Source organism: Lichenostomus cassidix, chromosome 7 (genome assembly GCF_008360975.1).
Source record: "Lichenostomus cassidix isolate B80296 chromosome 7, HeHo_3.0, whole genome shotgun sequence".
NCBI classification, from domain to species: Eukaryota; Metazoa; Chordata; class Aves; order Passeriformes; family Meliphagidae; genus Lichenostomus; species Lichenostomus cassidix.
Window position 1 is genome coordinate 37,404,027 of NC_139488.1, and position 21,617 is coordinate 37,425,643.

The following is a 21,617-nucleotide window of genomic DNA, read 5'->3' on the forward strand; positions in this document are numbered from 1 at the left end:
AGCGTCACCTCCCCAGTGCCCAGAGCTACTGGATTGATGTTACAGTCCCATGTCCCTACTAAGACATAAGTGCACACAATAACAGCCCATTACCTGCTCTTCACTGTACGTGTGCAGCTTGAACAGTGGCTGCTGCAGCTCAAACTCCTCATTGGTTCCAATGCCCATCCGAGCTTTTGATGCCATCGTATCAGCCACTGCTCTGGCTGGATCTAATTTTGCAACAATGGCAACCTAAAGTACACAATATGAAAATAAAAATTACTCTGTCTGTGTAGAGCTGAGGTGAGAGCAGGTCATTATCAGTAACACACCCTTTGAGAACACAGAAATTCACTGTCTTTGCAGTGTAACAGTGCCACAGGGTCCCAGCTGCAGAGGCAGCCTGAGCACAACAAGGGTGTGTGAGAGAGAAGCAACAGCACCCTGAGCTCTCCAACAGACACTGACGTGAGCTCCATGTGCAGCCCAGTCTCTACAAGGATCCAGCAACCTCATAATTCTGCAATACCCACAGTTCCTGGAAGTCCAAACTTTCTTCTTTTTCTTCCAGTGGAAACAAAGGTGTTCAGGGCGATAGTTCACCATTTTTACAGAGTCATGGGCAACAACATTTTGATATGCCCCAAAGAACACAACTCCGGGTTTCTTTTCCAAAGTGCAACTGCTTTAACTGTGTCATCTCCTGTGGCTAGATCAGTATCAAAGACTCCCAGACACTGTATTGTGCCAGAGTTAAATATGTTTTCATTGCTTACTTTCTTTGTGTTAAAACATTCAGATACAGGCTAATACTACTTTGGAAAAATACAGAAAGATGCATGAGCAAAATAACTAATTCACAAGCCCATCTGAATGGCTAAAACCAGAAAAAAATACTTTCAATTGCATTTGATAATTTTTTCACCCATCTCTTTAATAAAATGTCATCTTTGTATTTACAGACTGCCCAAATCTACAGGCTGGATGACTTTGGTAAAGATCTTTTTTCTTCCTGCCATACATACTTTATGAAGCAGCATTTCATTAGTGTGAAACAGAGAATAAATGTTGGTCAGAGAAGTATAATGAAGTGGGAGTGTCACCATCCCAGGCAAAGGCCCTTATAGAAGCATTTTCTTCTCTGGCAAGAGAATTGAGTCAGTGGGAAGAGCACAACAGATCATTACTCCCAAGCAGCCTCTTTGGAGGGAAAAACAAGGAGATTACATACAGAAATGTAAGTTAAGGTAAAATTACTCTTTCAAAAGTCAGCAGCAGAACACATAACCCCAGCACTACTTTTACTATGTCATTAGCAAGCATTAGTAAGCATTTTATGGGTGTCCTTTTAAAAATAATGTGCAAAAGTTTCAGAGAGTGAAATATCTCTGAAGAAAAGTCATCCAAGGTGTGTAAGTTTTCAGAGTTTAAAAAGAATATAAATTACTCATAAATCTTGCCTAAGACTCAAGGCAGACTTAAGGTTATTAAAACAAACAAAACTCAGAAAAAAAATCACAGAAGAAAAATTACATCCAACCTAGAAAAAGCCTTCTCTATCTCCTTTTAGATATCAACAGCTCCTACAGTACAATTTAATACCATAATGTTCCTGTTGTCAGAGCTACAAAGCACATAGGATTTATAACATGACAAAATTACTGTTAGTAAGACCAAAACTGCCTTTTACCTTGTTCATTTATTTGCCTTTGATAGATTGTTCTTTTTATCTTTCCGTGCCCTGGCAGTGTGTGTTTGTATCAGTGCGAGTAAATCCCCGCAGCCCCAGCCCAGCCCACCTGCTGCCGGAGAGCTTCCAGGCGCTTCTCCTTCTCCTGCTCCTGCCGGGCCTGGAGCAGAGCCAGCTCCTTCTTCTCCAGAAGCCTCTTCTCCAGCAACGCTCGTCGGAACTGCACCCTGCCAAGCACACGGGAAACGCTGGGCAAAGCCACTTTTACAGCTCTGAGTCGGCATTTCACTTTGACAACTACTCCAGTGTTTTCTCTACATGCCTAATGATGCCGTGGTGGTGCATCAAAACACCTCAGAAAAGCAAAGGTGCTTTTTCATTTGAACCTGTTCTTTTTGTTAAGAGTTTTTTGGTTTGGGTTTTTTGGGGAAGGGGTGTTTGGGGAATTGTGCTTTTTGATTTGTTTCTCCATGGGTTCTGGTTGGTCGGTTGTTTTTTTAAACAACTTGGCTAACCTTTCAGATTCCATGTCTAGACCACAGATTTTCTCTAGCATGCTTTATATAGCCCTGGTACTCTTTCTTCTCCCCCATTTTCTTTGCCAAGAAGAAATGTTCTCTTACATCTGTGTATGGCAGAAGAAATCTTTCCTATAACCCTTCCCATTAAAAGAAACACCTCACTCACAGTCTTGTCACTGGAAAAAGAAAGAAAACTTGAGAGTTACACCCTTCTTCCAAGGGAAAAAGCTGGAGGTTCACACCAGTAACTCAGAACTTTACCCAAGGCGCTGCTGTGTGGCTCCACCTTTCACTGCAGGTGTTTATAGACTGTTGTGCAGAGCCTGTTCCTCATGGAGCTGTGGATATTTGTTGATATATCCCTTTTAGTCCTTATACAGGAGCTGCCAATGCCATGCTTTGAATTTGGAGAATTACCCTCCTTTTGCCTATCAAATTTGAACTTGCCTTTAGAGAAATTGAGATGAAACAGCTGCTTCAACTACAATAAAACATGCATTGTTATTTTCTTATTCTCCAAATTTTAGTAAGCTCAAAGGATCATATAACTTGTGCTATAAACTGCAAAAATCAGAACTAAATCTACAGTTCCGCTGGTGGTTAGCAAAGACCTCTGCATCAATAACCCAATCACAATTAGCAGGACAAACAAATTTATCCCAAGAGAGTGGTACAAGGCTGCCTGAGGGTGCCCCAGAGAGGATTCCAGTTTCTCACTGTGTCCACTGAAGGTTAGGCAGAGAAATGCTACAGCAATAGTGTTCATGGGTCATTCTGTACCAGGGAAAAAGCTTAATCTGCTTTTCATATGGAGGACATTTAATAGAAAGCAGATTTTTTTGGTGGTTGTTTGTCTGTTTGTTTGTTTGTTTTGTTTAAGGGCAAAAATTATGTTATACTGAAACCCTTTCACTCTGCTTGAGCTGACCACTGTGATACATGTTTTAAAATACTCCAGAGTTATCAAATATGAAATCTGGTACTCTGGAAGCTTCTGTGCACAGCCAAGAAGGAAGACTGGGGGGCACTTGACCCGGCCTGACTTCAAACACTTTGTCTTGCTGATGGCAGTTTTCTTGCACAGGAGAATGTAAAGCAGTGGTAAACTGAAGGCAGACACCCTTGGAAATAAATACTCAACTGCACATCATGTTCTAAGTTGGAACACCCTTCCAACACTTTTTTTATACTTGGCTTCCAATGCTTACTCAAGCTTTCATTTCACCCTGTGCACATCCAAATAAAGTTGTTCATTCTCTTTCATTCTATGACACCTAGCAACATTTTAGCTACTGTTTCTCTAAGTAAAGGTAATTTTATAGAAAACCTCAAAATCAAAACGTCTTAATTTTTCTTTTAAGTACCACAGTAAGTAACAATTTTAATAAATCACCAGCTGATAAATGAGCATAACTGATTAGTTTCAGTAAAGGTACCTTTTGTAGCATTATGGGTACACACTTGTGTAACTTTTGATAAGCATATTTTCATTAAAACTCTGCTTTCAGACACTGTCTCATAAATATTCAGTAGGAAGTAATGAACTGCTATGGAGAGACCAGGAGAGTTTCAGAGGAGTGTGTGAGAGCCCTGAGGTGGGACAAGGGAGGTGAGGCCACACAGCTGCTCTGAGGGCACAGGGGGAGATGAACTCCACCAGCACACTGATCTCAGAAATGGGGAACAGAACGCACAGCAGTCAGTCACCATCGCTCTGTTCTGTGGGTCAATCATACCAAATTCTGGCACAGAGCAATCCTTGTCTTACCTTGGAATCCCAGGCCAGGCTGGCAGCAGTTCACGTGTTGGGGTAGAACACACACAGGTGTTTCCCACTCACTGCTTCCCTGGAGAGCAGGACTGTGCCAGCCTGTTTCCCACAGGTAGTCAGTGCAAATATTTGCACAATTCCATGCCAACTTTATTTTCACCCTGAAAGAGTAATGCTAAATCTATTGCTTTTGGGGGGGAACATTCTATTAGAATATGTGATGTATTTTCAAATCATTTCCTACCTCAGGGACCTGATGGAGAACCTGACTGAAATTCACTGCATAGATAAAAAGGAGAAGTGGACTGGTAACAACAAACACTTGCCTTTTTGGATGCTAATTGTTGAAGCCCTTAAGAAGAAGACTGTTGAAGACTTAAATGCAGTTGGTAGCTGTTGATACCACATTAGAAGAGAGTATATAATTTAGTGTTCTAAAGAAACAGACATGTGGAGTGAAGACATTCAGAATAGCCAAGTGTGTGATCCTGTGCATGTATAAAGCAGGGACTGCAGCAGACAGACCTCCTTCCCCACACTCTGCTTTCCAAGGGCCACACTAACTCCTTACCCCCAGGCAGTCCCACCAGCCACACCAGGAGAACAGAGCTATGCTGCCCTGAATGCCAGCAAGAAGAGCAATCACCATTTATCTCACACCTGCTGGCTTCCTGGAACACACATCTCTCTGAGGCTGTCAGCTACTAAACTTTCCATTTTTATTAGGAAAAATGTTTCCTGAGTGTTCTCCAAAGACTCAAACCCAGTTTCTGTGCTCCAACAGGTGGAACATGTCAGGACACTGCTGGTTTTGCAGTGCTGCACTGGGACATGACAATGTCGTGTGTGTACCTGAGCCTGTACACCCAAATGTTTCATTTTGTACAGTAGGTCAGTTCTGAGTAACAGAATGCTGAGCATTTACTCAGTTCTGATTCACAATAGCCTGAAGGGGTGATTATTTCCTCCCTGCATTTCTCAACAAACTGTGCCATTTCCCTATAGTTTATTCTGCAACATTTATTAACATAAGAAGAACATTCCCAGCAGTATGGCAGAGTGCGGTACATAGGTTTAAAGAAAAGTCAGTTTTTCTTGATCAGTTCTAATGAAAATTGCAGTCATTCAAATACAGATGTTTCTTCTCCTGTGAGCTAAAACCACTGCAGGCATGTTTAAGGGAAGGCAGAGATATATTTGTAGCGTAAGGACACAGACATTTAAATTAAGTTGTCAGCAAGGTGTCCTAACAAAATAAGACTCAAGCAGTGTTTTCCACAGAATCCTTAAGACCAAGTTTAATATTCTAATGCCAATGGCACTTTAATCCTATTTTAATTGCATTTTTGGTCCACACAACTTGGTGGCTTCCTCTATGTAAAAAGAGTCAGCCTGTCCTTTGAGAGCAGTTATAACCAGACTGCATGCGGGTTTCATGTTTCTCTGACAGAGGGATTCCTCTATGAAATCCACTATTTCTTCTGGAATTACTAAACAGGCCATTAAAGGCCATATTGTGCAGCAAAGACTTGACAATTCAAACGTGAGCAGGCTCAAGTCCGAAATCCCATCAAACAGGTGAGGAGCATCTACAGCTAGATGAGCAATTTAGGACTCTTTAAGATAACAATAAATACCTTTGAGTCTGTTAAGTGCTGAATGTGCTCCTTTCACTTGCCCCTCAAACAAACGAAACCTGATTATAAATCATTTTGCAAAGTGAAATATAGGTGGTCTTATTACTCAGCTACAATTTATGACAGTTTAGTGCTTATAATGGTCTGAAATGTTGATGGATGTGAATTAATTTAAACTGACAAATAAATTGCACCTAGGATACAATCACCTAGGATGCAACCTTAGTATATAGTTTGAAGCATTTGCCAAACAGGAAGGAAAAGAGTACTTATGCTCAATTTATTCTAAATGAGAAAGGAGATCAAAGCAACTTAGATAATAACAAGCTCCTATTGATACTATAGGTATTCACAATTCATTTCTTTTACCTTTCTCTGTCTTTGGCTGCTTGCTCAGCCATTAATTTTCTCAATTCGTCCAGATGTTGTAGATCTCTCTCCTCCTGCTCTTGCCACTTGAGCTCTTTTTCAGCCCAGTATTTTTTCAGCTAGAGTTTCGATAAATATAGCAAACAAGTTAACACTCATTCCCAAGCCCAGGCAGTGAGAACAAAGAAAGTAAGAAAAGCATTAAGTTAGAGATTCCAATTTAGATCCTTTTAGAATAAAATTTCTATTTTAGACCACTAGAAGCTAACAGAATATTTACTAGAAGAGAAAGAGGCCATGGAGCCCCCACAACAAAAGTAGTAAAATCAGACTGTGAACACTAATTTGAGTATGTTTCCACTGCACTCTGAAGACTACCACTTTCAATTGCTCCTTTCCTTCCTACTCTGCCATCAAACTCATCAACTGTGCTGCTTAGAAGAGTGAATTCTCTTGAGTTAAACTGCCCTGGGTCAGCTTAAAGGGCTGAATCCAGCGCAGCCCAGTTCATTGTGCTGAGGTGCAGAGTCTGCTGAGGAACAGGAAGATGCACAGGAGTGTTCCTCACATAAGTACAGAGCTTTTCCTAAGCTGAGTGAGAAAGAAAGACCTCAATGAAGATCGTGAAACCTGAGAAGGAAAGCTCATCTGGAAAGATGAGAGGTTTGGGATGCAGAAGGAGGAATAGTCAAGTAAATATTGCTGGAGTGAAACTCTGAATTCTTCAATTGAATGAATTCAACAGGATCCTGTTCCATAAACTAGAGCAGCTCTTCAGAAACAACTGGTGAAATTTATAGCAATCTTGTAATTCCCATCTTGCTGGTACATCATCTTGGTGTCCCATCTTGCTGGGACATATGTTGCAAACCTTCACATTGCAAATCATTCACATTGGAAAAGATCTTTGAGTCCAAGCAATAACACAGCACTGCCAATATCACAGAACCATAAAATATCTAGAATCTTCCCAGTATGCCACCTGACCCTGCCCTCTGTCAGTGGGAAATCATTCCAGAGACTTGTCCCAAGTCCCTCTCCAGCTCTCCTGGAGCCCCTTTAGGCCCTCACAGAAGCTCTGAGCTCTCCCTGGATCCTTCCCTTGTCCAGGTGAACATTCCCAGCTCTCCCAGCCTGGCTCCAGAGGAGCTCCAGCCCTGGGAGCATCTCTGGGGCCTCCTCTGGACTCTCTCCAGCAGCTCCAGGTCCTTCTGCTGTTGACCTCAGGGCTGGAGGCTCTGCAGGTGAGGTCCCACCTGGCCAAAGCAGAGGGGCAGAACCCCCACTCCCTGTGGGATCAGCCCAGGACACTTGGGTTCTGAGTGCCACTGCACGTGGCTGAGGCTTGTGGAGCTTCTCACCACCAGCATCTCCAAGTCCTTCTCCCAAGGCTGCTCCCCATCCATTCTCCACCCAGCTTGCACTTGTGCCTGGGATTGCCCCAAACCACATCAGCACATTGCATGGAATGATTGACTAAGTGCAGAAAAACCTTTCACAATCACGGTTCAGAAAAAAATACGTTTTCCAAACAGTGCTTAGGTTTCAGAATTCCCAACTTATAAGGAAATCATTTCTGTAGACAGGCCTTTTTTAACATGTGAAGGTCAGGAAACAAGGGTGGCTATAACCATATTTCTTAGAATGCTTTTATTTAATATTGTTTGTAATATTTACATTTATTAAATAAAACTTTCTCTTTTGCAATTACTCACCCTTTTGTGTTCCCTTTGCCTGACGTCTTTCTTATAAACTCTAACTAGAGACCAGCAGATATTTTTGAAATTCGATATTTAAATCCACACAGGGAAAATTCTGATTTGCAATCCAATAGAGCAACTGTAGGGTTGGTATTTAGAATGAATAGCATTTTACCTGTTCCCAGGTTTGGAATCGCTTGGCATACCTAGGTTACAGTAGGTAGTACAGTCATTCCTTTTACACTGCTCATGGATATTTTAAATATTCTTCTTGCATTCCCCAGAAAAGCAGCTGCAGTATAAGGTTAGCAACCCTTTTAAGGATCTAGGATGTAGAATACTCCAATGAAACATATGACTGCTGACCCCAAACAGCTGCTATTCCACCTATGCATAGGCAGAGGACTGCTCTATACAGACATTACACACAGGAATAGTTTGCAAAACCAGAGTATTTACAGATAAAATTAATATTGCTGGTGGCTGGGTCATTACTTCCTCCCTAAGCCTCCTCTTTTCCCATGGTTTCAGAGCCACCTGCCTCTACAAACACTGTGCATACAAAGGAAAATACGCAGAACAAGCTGAAACAAAAAGAGAAGCAGCAGAGAAGCTGCTCATGACCTGAGCAGCAAACCCTCACTAAATGTCCCTCTCTGTGCCACTGGACTCAGAGGTAAAATCTCAATGAAACAACCACGTGGATTTTTGCCATATTAAGTAAAAAGGCCAGTACAAATACATCTGACACAGCTTGATTTTCTAAAGCATTACATTCACTCCAGTGGATTTCTGAGTTTCTATTAAGTTGCATCCAAGCCGTTTGCCAAGGAGTCAGCTCACAAGTGCTGGGAATACTGTCACCCAGAGGTGGCCCTGCAGCTCCATGCTGTCCTGCAGGCACTGTGCTGTCGGGCTCCTCTGCTGCATTGCAGCATACAGCTGCAGCACTGGGAGCTTCCCGAGGCTGCCACACTGCTCAAAGCCACAGATCTGTGGAGTCAAACTCAGCCGCGCCTCTGTGCTCCCCTTGTGACATGGAGAGTCACACGGTGACTTGTCTAGGCTTTTTTTAAGAAATGCAATCGAGTAACGTAATTGGTGTGCCAGACCAGGCAGGTCTAGAGCTAAAACGGACAGGAGTGAGACCTGACTAACCATTTGCCCATCTCTAGATGAATATGTAATACTTTACGCGTATGAGATCAGTTAAAGGTTTTAGAAGCAAAGGCACACATTAATATATGCAAAATTGTATAAAACTTCCTCATACTTTTTCTTTGTCCTGAGCTCTGCGAATGGTTTCCTGTTCTCTCTGTAGCCGTTCTCTCTCATCTTCCTTTTCTTTTCTTCTGGCAGCTACTGCAGCTTCTAGTTTAGCAGCTTCTTCCTGCTGTGCTTTCCACTGTAGAACCTGGAAGAAACGAGTTGAAGAGACAGCCCTGCAGCAGACTGTAACACTGATCCTGCCAAGCTGAGACCGGGAAGGAAACCCATGTAATCCACTCACAAAGTAAGATTTATAATCTTATCAGCAACACGATCATTTAGCAAGCACCACCCTTCTGCATGTTCATGTGCAGTTCCCAGCTGATGGCATAATATGCAATAAAATCACATATGAAAAGTTTTTAGGCAAAATTGTTAAAACCATCTCAATAATTCAGATCTTCCTTCAGCACTCAGAACCTATGAAGGGATGGAGCTCAAGAGTCACAGAGCAGAGCCTGTTCTCAGCCTTTAGCACAGACACTTCTGTAACAGCACCACACTTCCAAGCAGGGCTCCCTGCAGCGGCAGGTACTTCACATCTGTCAGCTCACAAACAGTGCAGCCCAGCTCTGTCCCCTGCTCAGACCCTGTGGGGATCCTGTACCCCTGACACCCCACTCCTGTGTGGGCAGAGAGGCAGCAGCTGCCCAGCAGAGCAGCACAAGCCCTGCTCCCCTGTACCCCTTCTTGCAGGGCCTACCACACTTCCTAACTAAACTTCTTGGGGCAGGTTGGACCACCCAGTGCAGCATGCCACAGATCCATTCCTGACATGACCCTGACTGTGTTGGTTAAAGAACACAACTTGTCCCCACACCTGGCCATGGGCAGTGACTCATTTGCAGCATCCTCAGCCAGCATGGGCCCCAATTTACCTCAGTGTGTCAAGAGCAGTTGTGTGCTCATCTGTATCATGCTGGTTCCAACAGGATTAATGATGTCTCCTTTTTGTTGGCTTGCCAGCTCTTTTTGTAATGGATTTGTCAAGCACTAACAGAATTCTGCATTCCTCTAAGGAACAAGCATTGCAACCATTTTTCAGCTGGTTTTCTACACTACAGTACTTTAATACAAAGATATGAAAATGCTTATAATTTTTCCACCTTTACTGCATTTCACTGGCTGTGTGTGCAGATGATTAATTCTTCTGTTTTTTGCTTATAAAAGTTGTTCTGTTCAGAAATCCAGCACTCCCCATGGTCCGAGGTTCTCAGAGAGCTGCATCTCTGATGCTGTGCTTGCCCTGCTTCTTGCTAAAGTAACAATTATACTTAATTCTTTGTAATACACTGAACAATGCTGTGACTTCTCATGGAGTGCAGGCAAAGTAAGAACAAGAAAATAACCCGAAAATGAGGAGGGTGCAAAGAGGACAGAGCCAGGCTCTTCCAGAAGTGCCCAGGGACAGGAGGGGAAACAATGGGCACAGACTGAAACAATTGAAATTCCACTCCATTAATCACTTCCCCACTGACAGGGTGGATGATGATGGCCAGGGAGGTTGTGGAGCTGTTTAACACCACCCTGGACCATCAGCTGGACCTGACCCTGCCTGGGCAGCAGTGGCCTTGGGGTCTGGAGAGCTCCCTTCAGCCTCCCACACGCTGAAACTTGTCACACAAGGGCTCCCTAAACTGAAAGCTGCATGTAGCAATTTTGCCAGCAGCCTGCTCAAGCAGTTTAGTGGTTGAAGAATCTGAAATAAAATGCTAAATTGTTTCAGTTACCCTTCACTTGCCACGCTAATGAACTCGAAAAGGAATGCTTTGAAAATGAGTCAGGGGAACACGCAATCCTTTCTACCTTGCTTTTGTAAGAGACCAAAGCAAAACCATACATATAAAGATTTAAAGTCTAACAACAAGCAAACAGTGAATGAAATCTGCTAAAAGCATTCTCAGATTGGAGCTGGGATAAGCTGCAGGAGCATTTGAAGGAGCTTTAAACTTCTGTAATAGCATCACAGATTTTTTCAACTGATATGAGGTAACATCAGATTATGTAACAAAAAATTGCTTTTTGTAAGCTTGGATTTTCCAACATCCTGCTTCTCACTCCTTTCAAATGCTCTCCAATACTCAGGTTGACATCACTGGGTTCAGTACATGATGCAGCTTCAGTTCCCTCCCTGTCGGAGAACTCTCTGGATCTTCTAATGGTCTTCTCTGGATATTAATTTACCTATTAACCAGGGACTTGTTTGGTTGGTTGATTGCAGTCATTAGCATGGTGAGGCCATTCAATTGGTCTCAACGAAAGTTGCATTTCCCTGATACTTCAGGGGAACCACTGCCTGGAAATGGCTGTGGAGAACAGAGAGAATCCAGCAGAGAGTCTGGGATGATGACAACTGACTGAAGGAAACAAAACACACTGAAGCAGTGAGCAGAAACAGACACTGATCTGTCCTGAAATCACCTCAAGCCTCCTTATGAATTCCTTTTTATTAGCAGCAGTTTGTGTGGCTTACATGACACCCTGATCTTGTGACAGGCCACGTTCACCTTCTCTGGTTGTTTCCATGTAGCTCTTTTGTTACAACCTTTTGATTCAAGTCAGAAATCAATACTGGGGCAAAATCTAGATTTTTGACAGGTTTTGTACAAACAAATGAGCATAACCAAACATCAAATCCAGAAATTCACTCAGTTGACAAAGCATTAATCACATAACAGTGTTCCCCAGACAAAAGTGATATGCCAATAACTCAGTGTTGCTCCCCACTCTGCCCTAAATCACTACTAACACACACATTTACTCAGGGGGTAGAATATGCTTTCCATTTTTTTAAATTTCAGTTTTTAATCTACTTTTTCATTTTTAGTTAGGATTTTAAATGTATGAGCCCAATGCCAATCAGGAAAATGAGTAACATGGATGCCAGAGGAGACTTTCAGTGTACCATACTTGTTCACCGTACCCAGTTATTATTTTCTGTACCCAGCACATGAAATTAGTTTAGATTATCATCTCTGCTCCCTCCCATGTTTATCTAATCATTAGGGCACAAGAAGAATAATTTCCTTTAAAAACAACTTATAATTGTGACGAAAAAGGGCGTAATTGCAACAAAACAAAACCAAAACAAAAAAGGTACAGGGGTACAGAGGTATAGTGAAGTGTAAGAAGTAACAAAAATTAGATATTAACCAGGTGATTCAAATACCAGTATATTTCCCTTTTTAAAGCACGTTTGAACATAATAATCCTCTGAGCTAGAGAGCAGTCCTAGTCCCACAGCCCCAGCTCACTTTGTGGGCCAGGCAGGGGAGCACCTCCTGGGATCCACATCCACAGGACGTGGCAGGAGAGCTTCCCAAAGCAGTCCCTGTCCATGTGGTCACAGATTAATGTCCTTCCTGGTGCCAATGGGCAGTGTGGGCAGCCCTCCCTCCCCTGCACTGGGCAGTCCCATCCATGGCACAGAGAGTCACTCAGCCCCCAGAGCCTCTGGCACTGCTGCCAATGCCAGCACAGGAGCAGAAGGGCTGAGAGGTCTCTGCAGGGTGCACTTCCTTGCTTTTAGTGCTCTGCTGTTTGAAAGTGACCACCTGATGCTGAATTGCCAGCATTCCTACAATTGAAGCCTGCCAAGAAAGCCCACTGCATTAATGAGGCTTTTATCTCCAGACTGTGCAGGTCTGGAGAACAAAAAACCTCCCAAACAACAATTCCGCTTCACTACAGCAGCAATCTGGAGCCACAGACTGCACCAAAAAAATAACATGTTCTTGATTGCATTCTTCCATTCCTGCAAGTACCAAATCAGAAGGGTATATTTTACTGTGTCAACAATAAACGTTTTATCTGAATATTAAAAAAAATCTTAATAGTTAAACGAATATTGAAAATACACTGGCTCCCCCATTGCCTGTCCCACAAAGGAGCTTTCATTTTAGCAGTACGAGCACTGCCAACATTAAATTCTGAAAGTTTTTAATTACAATTGGCATTTCAAGTACATTTCACAGTTCATGTATTATTGGAGGAGCTTTTGCCAAGTAAATTATTAAATTGCTGTGCTGAACGGAATGCATACACAACTTTTTGCAGTTCATTATTTCAATATTGCATATTACAATAATGTAAAGTACACTACAGACTAATTAAAGTAATAAATTAGTTCTTTCACTCTAACATCTGAATAGTAATAATATATTTACCATTTACTTAATGCTACAGATACAACTCTTTTAAAGACAAAACAATATTTGAGTGTCTTTCCTTGGGAACTTCCTTTAAATTAGCACATGGTAATAAAGTACCATGTAAGGTTTTCTCTTCAAGCAGCAATGAGTTACTAGAAACACACTTTGAAGCTGCCTGTGGTGACACAAGAGGTGGCATCAAGCCGCTGAGCTGGGTAAACAGGAGCAAAGGACAGCTGGCTGCAGTGAGGAGAATCTGCACAGCAAAGTCATGCAGAGAGCAGCACCAGCCTTGGAAACTGAGAAAAATGTGCACTAGGAACCAAAGGATGCAAAATCCTGGGAGGGACAGTCTCACAAATGACTCCGCACAGATCAGATGACTCTGTGCCATGTAGACATACTAGGTATCTAGAATCCAAATTCTAAGCAAAAATTCACAATAATTGTATGATAAAGCTATTACTGTTTGTCATAACTGAAGGCATAAAAAGCAAATCCTCTGAGGTCCCCACCCTGATGTTTTCTAGCTCACTTTTTCAACCTTATAAAATTACACAATCTAAATATCCATCTAGAATCTTCCAGAGATTTATTAATCTCTGAAACACTTCTGCTCACCTTTCCTGATTTTTAGTACAGTTTGCAAGGTTTTTTCCTTCTTCCAGCTGTTCACAACTGATTCTAAGAATGCCTGGGAAAAATTTAGAAGGTACCTTCAAGAAAAATAACTTCACAAGTGAAAATTCTACATGGCAAAAGAATCACCACCAAATGTGGCTGATCCTGGAAGCCCATGGTAGGACAGAGCCAGCCTGTTCATAGTGGGGTCACAGCTACACAACAGCTGCATGGCCACAAACAGCAAAATGATTAGAGAGTCAAACACTAATTAAAGGGATCCAGTATAAAAAAAATCCCATGCATAAAATAAGAAAACACACAGTGTGTCTCCCCACATTTGTCCCACAGCTCCCACAGGCTGCTGTACAAAGCAGGTGGGAAATCCCAGCAAGCAAGAGCCACAAAGCACCACTTCATGTTTTACAGTAGGGCCAGCATAGGCTACTGATCTCAGTGCTAGATTGTGATCATCTGCACCAAAAATCAGTACAAGTAGCAATAAAACTGTGATTGGGTGGCAAAGCTCCATGTCAGGCAACTGAAGGTACCCTTGGACCACAGAACAAGTCCAGCAGCTTTTCAGCCTGTCCAGACAGAGACCAAGTAGTCACTGAGAATCACGAAAGAAGCTCTGGAAAGAATGAGCACTGTGCTGTACAAGACCAAGCATCAGCTGCCTTCCCACAGCATTGCTCAGTCACCTCAGATTTTCCTAGCACTGCTCACATTGTGCTCACGTGGAGCTCAGGAGAGAGAAAGCTGGGAACCAACAGACCCCAAAAGCACACTGAGAAATGTGCACATTCAGATAAACACAGTGATCTACTGCCCAAATCAGCTCCAATCCTCTCCCTTCCTTCCCAACCTCCCTGCGTCATCATCATCTCCTCTGCTCAGGGTCTTGGTGAATATAGAATTGAGAGTTATCCCATTTATGGCAAGTCAGAGATACATCTTGATTCTTCCAGATGGGAGCCACAAGGCAAAGAGGGGGAAAAGATGCCTCTCAATTGCAAATTTGGATTTAAACCACGTCAACTATGACATTTTTCCTTCACATTTCTAAAATAAGGGCTGAAACCTCAGAACAAGTTAGTGACTGAAGGAATTCTGTTTATAGAGAAATGGCCATTTTAGAGCTATGCCTTTCTAGCGTGTTCTGAACAGAAAAAAGCAAAGCAGATGTAAAAGGTGATTAAGTGATAAGAAGTTATGTGCTAAAGAAATGACAGGATTGCAACATCAGCCCTTCAGGCAGAATATTGCTCTCAGCTCAGTTCCTAACGGACACATCATCTAACAAGGAAGCTGATATTTTAAAATTTGGCAAACTTTTTATTTCCCCACACAAGGTCATTGCTTTCTATCTGCTCTAGAAATGGCCAAACTGAGATCAGTACAAGATTAACATAGAAAACTCATTAAAAGGTGACTTTCATTGCCAGCAGTGCAGCCTCTTCACTTGCAGGTTATCTCAGGTATTCATACCTCAAATGAAGGCAGCACATGCTGCCTGAGCAACTCCCTGCCATCCTGAGGTGCAGGGGAAAAAAACTTTTTAAGAAAAAGGGAGGGAAATACAGAAGAAAAGAAGTTAAAGACCCAGTATCCCATAGAAGAGTAAGGATTCACTCAATTTCTCTCAAGATTAATAGAAGTTAGGCACATATACTGCACTTGTGTTAATGGATATTAACAAATATCCTGAGGGATAACAAATCCCTCAGATTGAAATACTTAACAAATTAAACAGGACTATTTGTCACAAAACTAACCATTTTTTAACATTGCTAATTATACGGAAATGTCTGTCCAATGACTACTAAAAAGTAGCACATTCTTTTGAGAAGAAAAAAAAAAAAGTTTTTTTCAAACATATTTGCATTCATGCACAATATCTCAATACAAATTCTAGTTTGACCACTGAAACTCTTCACTGCCTGCCAGGACTATGGAGAAGGTCAGGGATGGATGTCGTAGCCATTGGCATCTGCAGGACAGAGCTGCTGCAGCTGGTCGTGGACAAAGCATGAGCCTGCCAGGATCAGCACAGCCCTGGCACCTGTGGGCAGCAGTGCTGGATACACGTGCAGGGTTTGGGCATGCATGGAAAATACAGAATTTGGGAAGCACTGGACCTGCCAGCAACTGCAGACAGGCAGCAGTCCCGGCAATGGGCAGCAGTTCTGTGCTGCTCAAAGGGCACTTCACAAGTTTCTACATCTCCAGTTAGTGACTTGCCAAGACTTTAGAAGTCACAAGCAAATTGTGCTCCAACAAAGCTGACATTGCCAAGGAAACTGGGATGTATAGGAGACCCACTACTGCTGTGTAATTGTATGAACTGATAATAATAAAAAAAGACTTGCACTATTCAAAGCCACCAGACACTGAAATATAAAATATTAACAGTGTTATTCCTAGAAATACAATAAGAATAGAAAGTGTATGCATGTATTCCTAAATGGAAAGCTAATGAGATGGGTGCCTCAGGGTGTGAATACTAGAGCTTATAAAACGGAAAAAATTAAAGTGTTTATTAAGAACAGTTCCCTGGAGTCTGAAATATTACAGAGCAGGGGAAGTCCTGCAATTTGTCCAAACAATATGAAAAAGCCATAATTTTTTTAATTTAGAAAGTGTTTTTTATAAGCATCGTACATATAATTTTCCTCTTCTCAGGTGTCAGTAACCCCATGAACTGACAGGAAGGTTTTAAATAGCCAATACGTCAGGGACTGCAGAAGGAGGTGGGAGAAGTTCAGCTTTGCACTGGGGTTCCATATTGCATATCCCCATCAAGTAGCGATACTCGGAAAGAAGCACTCAAGTTTCACACGTTTTGTTCTTATGCTGGTGGCCCAGAGACATCCTGCTGTCCGTGCTCTGTGGTTCAACGCTCAGAATTCTGTGGTCCATTATCTTCACAGCATTCAACACCCATGCAAATGCCTAATAGTAAATACAAAGCCCCAATCTCCCCACGACAGGAGCTATAGGGCAGCAACTACTCAAACAGCTGCTCAGCAGAGAGAAGGATGCTCTGTCTCCTGAGAACATGACTGAGCTCTCCTGTCCTGGCAGAGAACTTGTCTGTTTTACTGGACAGTCCTGAGACTACAGTCAAATGTGAAGTTCTGACATCAGTGGGTATTGACACTCACATGTTGTTAACAACAAATTACTGTGATATTAACAGGTGGTGGTCTGAAGTCTGCAGTAATTTTCAGCTCTAAAAACCTCCCCCTTTCTCTCTAAACTGAGGATTCTTCAACCCTGAAAACTTCTGAGCAGCACCTGGAATCACATCCAGATTCCACAGGGTCTTGAATAACAAAAAAAAAATGGTAAAAGCTAACAATTTCTGCATGACTGGCCTATACAAGACCTACGAGAAGAATTAGAGCAGTATTAGAGCATTTGGCAATAGGATAATTAAGAAATAATACATTTACAAGTTTGTTCATCTCAGAAGACAATCTCATTCTGGCTGTGATTAGAAAAACAATGGAGGTTCACATTCCTAATAGATTTTTGATGGGTACTCTTAAGCAGCTTGTGCTCCACAGGCTACCTTTAAGAGGTTAAAAAAAATCAGAAAAGTGGTTAAAAGCAACTGTTTTGATCATTAGAAGAATATTGTCTTCAGCTACATAGGTGTTTAAATTTGAAAAAGGAGTATGAAAGAAAAGCACTTGAGCACAACCCTCAGTCATGACCTGAAGAGGAACAACATGTACAGATTTCAGTGGGGAAACTTGCTACAAGGGCTGGGATCAGTCCTGAAAAAACTTGGGATCCAGAGCAGCACTGTCAGTTCCCTGGGGCTGACAGCATGTCACATCATCTTTGCTCAAGGCAGTGTGTGAACAGTTTATTTCTCACAGCTTGTCCTTGTAGTTCCTCTCTTTCCTCATCCAGCACCATTGAGGACATCTTTCCATTCTTGACAATGGGAGTGTCAACATTTTATTAACATGTATAAATATTATGTAGGCTTAAATATTCACACATGCATAACCTTAAGTAGGCTGCATTTCTATTTACAGCTACTTATCTAAATTGCTTCCTTTAGGTACAGAATTCTCTCTTCTAGTCCCATTTGCTATCACATGAAGAAGAGCTCCTTTGATACTTTACTACTGCAGAATTTTGGTGCAACTTTGCTTGCCTGAGGAGCCCCTTTCCTCACTGAAGATGACAATTCTAAGAAAATACCATTAGCAGGAGATGTCTGCTTGTCTAGTTATCCATCTTCAAGTAACTTTAGGTATCACTGAACAATTCCAACTAGATTTGAGACATAACTGTTTGTATCTTACAAGCTCTGGCAAACCCAGCAGACAGGTAACTGAGCAGGACACGTCTCAGGCTCAGGCACCTCGTGCTTCTCAGAGCAGCTGAAGGTCTGGGGTGGAGTGGATCTCATAGCTGACAGGGCAGTCCATGGTCTCCTCCCACCCATAGTACCCTGCAGCCCCTGTTCCCAAAAGCCTGCAATTGAAGCCCAGAAGATTTCAACAGGAGGCTGACAGACTCAGAAATAACATCATGTGATGGAACACAGGATCCAGGAAAATGGGGAGAAAAGAGCAGTGGAAGGGCAAGAAAGGCAAATTTGCAGAGACAACCTCTGCAAGTGCTTCACACTTACTGTGCATGAGCTTTATCTGACCCAAAACACAATTCATCAATGCTATGCTGACATCAAACTATTAAATCCAGGTTAATTAGGTCTGGATTAAAAACTTACTGCTGAGTCAGAGCTAGCTCCTCTTTGATGAATGTTAGAGTCTTAGATCTTTACTCACATCCATTTTTGAGAAATAGTATAGCATCCTCCAGCCCTTCAGTTCACCACAAACATGAGTAGCCATAGTTAAAATTTAGGTTATTATAACTTCCTTGTATTTTTTATGTCCAACAAATAAATGGGCCAACTCAGTGGTGAATGGACAAATAGTATTTTTTCCCTGAGTTTGCTGCCACATCCTTTCTTACAATACAGGAAAGGAGAAGGAAAGCAGCCGGCAACATGCTTTATAGAATTTGCAATACCCTGTTAATTCCACCTAATGGTTTTCTTTTTGAAATTAATTCATCTTCATTTCTGCCAGGATAAGAAATGTAAGAGCTGCTCTCCCAAAATTCACAATGTGCTGCAGGAGATTTTAGCACTGGAATGGGGATTAATCCTGGAACACAAAACAACGAAGAGAAGAGATTTAAAGGCAGACAGGGACACAGCTTTGTGCTGAGGAAGAAAAAGCCCCTGCTAAGCATCATACACAGGAGATCCAACTGTCCTTCTGTCTGCTGCTGTAGGTCTTCCCTCGAGTGTTCTTTTAAAACTGTTGTATGTGAAGATGGAAAACACTGGATTACAAATACTTTAAGATAGATTCAATAGAAAAATAATGTTTTGAATGCATGCAAACACCTCAACTGAATTTGTGATGTAATGCAGCACAGCAAGTAGTTCAAATCCCAGCTGTGAGGCAGCACCTCCTAACCCTCTGAAAAGGTCACTCCTCACTTCATGCCTTACCTACCTCATGACATGGAAATATTTGCTTCTCTATGATGGTTAGAAAGAGGAATTTTACACTGAGAATTTGTTTTACACAGTGTCTGCCCCAGAACCCTGGAGGGATCAGATCCCCACAGCACAAAGCACACCAGATCAGAGTGACCCTTGATCACCCATCAAAGTGTAACCCCTCAGGGTTTGTTTTGTTTGCTTTCCCATGCCAAACAGGCGTGTTAAAGATATGTAGCAGGCACATTTCCTCTTTAAGAATGTTCAGGGTATCCTCCCCAGCATTATCCATTTCACACTTTATTTCCTTCAGACAACTACCATATGGCCCTAGTGATTTATTTCACCTGAACTTCTTGAGTTGCTCCAGAATTCCTCCTTAGAGACTGATTTCTCTTAAGGACACACATTGATCTTCCATGAGACGGAACATGGAATAAAAATTTGAAAGTCCTTTTCCCAAGTAAAAATGGCTATAAATATTAATTTAACTTCTCTGCTGTTTTACTTCTTAATTATCACTGTCAGTCACAAGGCCTAGAGTATCACCAATGATATAGGTTCTTCTAGTGCATTTAAAACAGCTTTATATCCTGTATTCTTTAGTCAGTCTGCTGCAGCTTTGTTGTTGACAGAGGAAGAGAACTATATAAAAGTTAGGTGATACCATGTGGTTATTGCAGTAATTATAACAGTCCATAACCTGTCAGATATTACATATCTTGCCATGTGTGTGCCATCACTTCCTTTCACAGATGAGGGCAATAGGAACATAAATACTGTGTCTCTCTCTGAAACCTGCTGCTGTAATGAAGGAGATCTCGAAGGAGATCTCTGTCCCTCTCAGTCAGATACAAGCTCCTCACAAGCATAGCTGGGGTTTACTAACAAGTAAATCATTATAGCAACTACACAGCCCCTCTGGCAAAGGGATACAAGCAAGGTTTCCTTATGCGAAACTTACTGAAATGCAAAATGTTAGGTCAATCAATATCCAAAAAGAAAAGTTGGAAGAACAGCCCTAATCCCTGATTTCCAGTTGCACACTCATTTCCTCAGAGACAGATTCACTTTTTACCCATCATCTGGATCCCTGTCAGGATGGGTTTTACTTGTGTAAATTGGTGCACTGGACTGAGTTCCCTTTTACCTGCCAGCAGCTGCTTTCCATGTCTAACACTGTAGTTGCAAAGTCCAGAAGTGTAGAAAAACAAGTCTCTAAAATGAATTATAACTGGGCAAACTATGAGTTTTCAAACACATATCCCCATCAAACCAAAACAGAATCCACGGATACATTGAGAATAATTTCTCTGAAAATGAGCAAGCTCTGTGCCCAGTTGCAGCTTCCGTCCTCCAGCCCTTAAAGTTGTGGAGCTGATCAAAACAAGGTCACAATGATATCCTCCTTTAATGAAAAAAATGTTCCTTTTTCATTCCTCTTTTCTGGGAAACAGGTGAGTTGGTTTTGTTCAAACGTTCAACATTTTAACAAAGATCCCTTTGAAGGTCCCCTTGAAAAGTGTAGGCCTAATGGGTTTAAGTTTCAAACAGTTCCTGAAAACAGGAGATCAGAATCCAAAAAACTTTCAGACAATGTTCAGTGCATCTGTGAGAATCTTAAACTATGTGGAAGCAACAAAGTACTCTAAAACCAACTTGTTAGTTCTTGCAGGGAAGAAAAATAGAAGAAACAAAGGAAAAAAAGTGACTCAAATTCACAGTTCTGGAATAATTGGCTCTTCCATCTCTGGTTGTGCAGGTAAGAGACGCACAGGCATTCCAGAAAGGAAGGTCGAGGTAAAAAGTCACCAAACATCCCCTCAAGTCCAGAGAACCACTCCTTCCTGCCCCTGGCTCAAGGGAAGGCTGACACAGGAGTCAGAGCAGGGTACTCCCCATGCAGTCAAGCCCAGACATTTTCTAACCCTAAAGTGTTTAGATTCAGTATTTCCTACACCAGACAGCTCCAGAACACAAGACAGAAGGGCTTTTGTGTTATTGTTGAGTGAAAAACTAGCATCAACATCAAAATCCCACCTCACAGAACAGGTTTTTCCATGTTTTCCTTCTTGTAGAAAACCTAAATGAAGTGTTTAGTATTTCACTGAAAAGTGAGGGCTCAGCAGAGAGAATATTGGTAAAGTGAGAATAACACATCATGCATGCTCTCAGATGTTCATTTCTGTTCAAGTCAAAAATCACAGAGAGCAGTTTAAACAAATCTTAACATGCCTCTCATGCCCAGAAATGGGATTCCTCCTACAAATGCCTTAGGCATGAACATCACAACACCTTCCTCTTGTGTCCAGCCTCCTCCCACTTTATTCTATTCACTTACCAAAAACACACAGGTATTTTTAT

The 21,617-nt window shown here is 41.9% G+C and overlaps 1 protein-coding gene and 1 long non-coding RNA gene across 6 annotated transcripts in view; one reads left to right on the top strand and one right to left on the bottom strand.

Annotated features, from left to right (window-relative positions):
* CCDC148 (coiled-coil domain containing 148) overlaps positions 1 to 21,617 on the bottom strand; it is a 53,145-nt gene that overhangs the window by 1,508 nt on the left and 30,020 nt on the right. For 4 of the 5 annotated variants that reach the window (XM_085067238.1, XM_085067236.1, XM_085067237.1 and 1 more), the window contains 4 exons: positions 8,944 to 9,084; positions 5,971 to 6,089; positions 1,782 to 1,899; positions 94 to 234 (listed from right to left, as the gene is read on the bottom strand). In XM_085067238.1, coding sequence (XP_084923364.1) covers positions 94 to 234; positions 1,782 to 1,899; positions 5,971 to 6,089; positions 8,944 to 9,084 — 519 coding nt within the window. Of the gene's footprint in view, positions 1 to 93; positions 235 to 1,673; positions 1,900 to 5,970; positions 6,090 to 8,943; positions 9,085 to 21,617 lie in introns of those variants that run through there. The other variant, XM_085067240.1, reaches the window with a different exon arrangement.
* On the top strand, positions 226 to 3,037 carry LOC146434989 (uncharacterized). The gene is made up of 2 exons (XR_014853570.1): positions 226 to 1,229; positions 1,731 to 3,037. It is a non-coding gene; the product is annotated as an uncharacterized LOC146434989 (long non-coding RNA).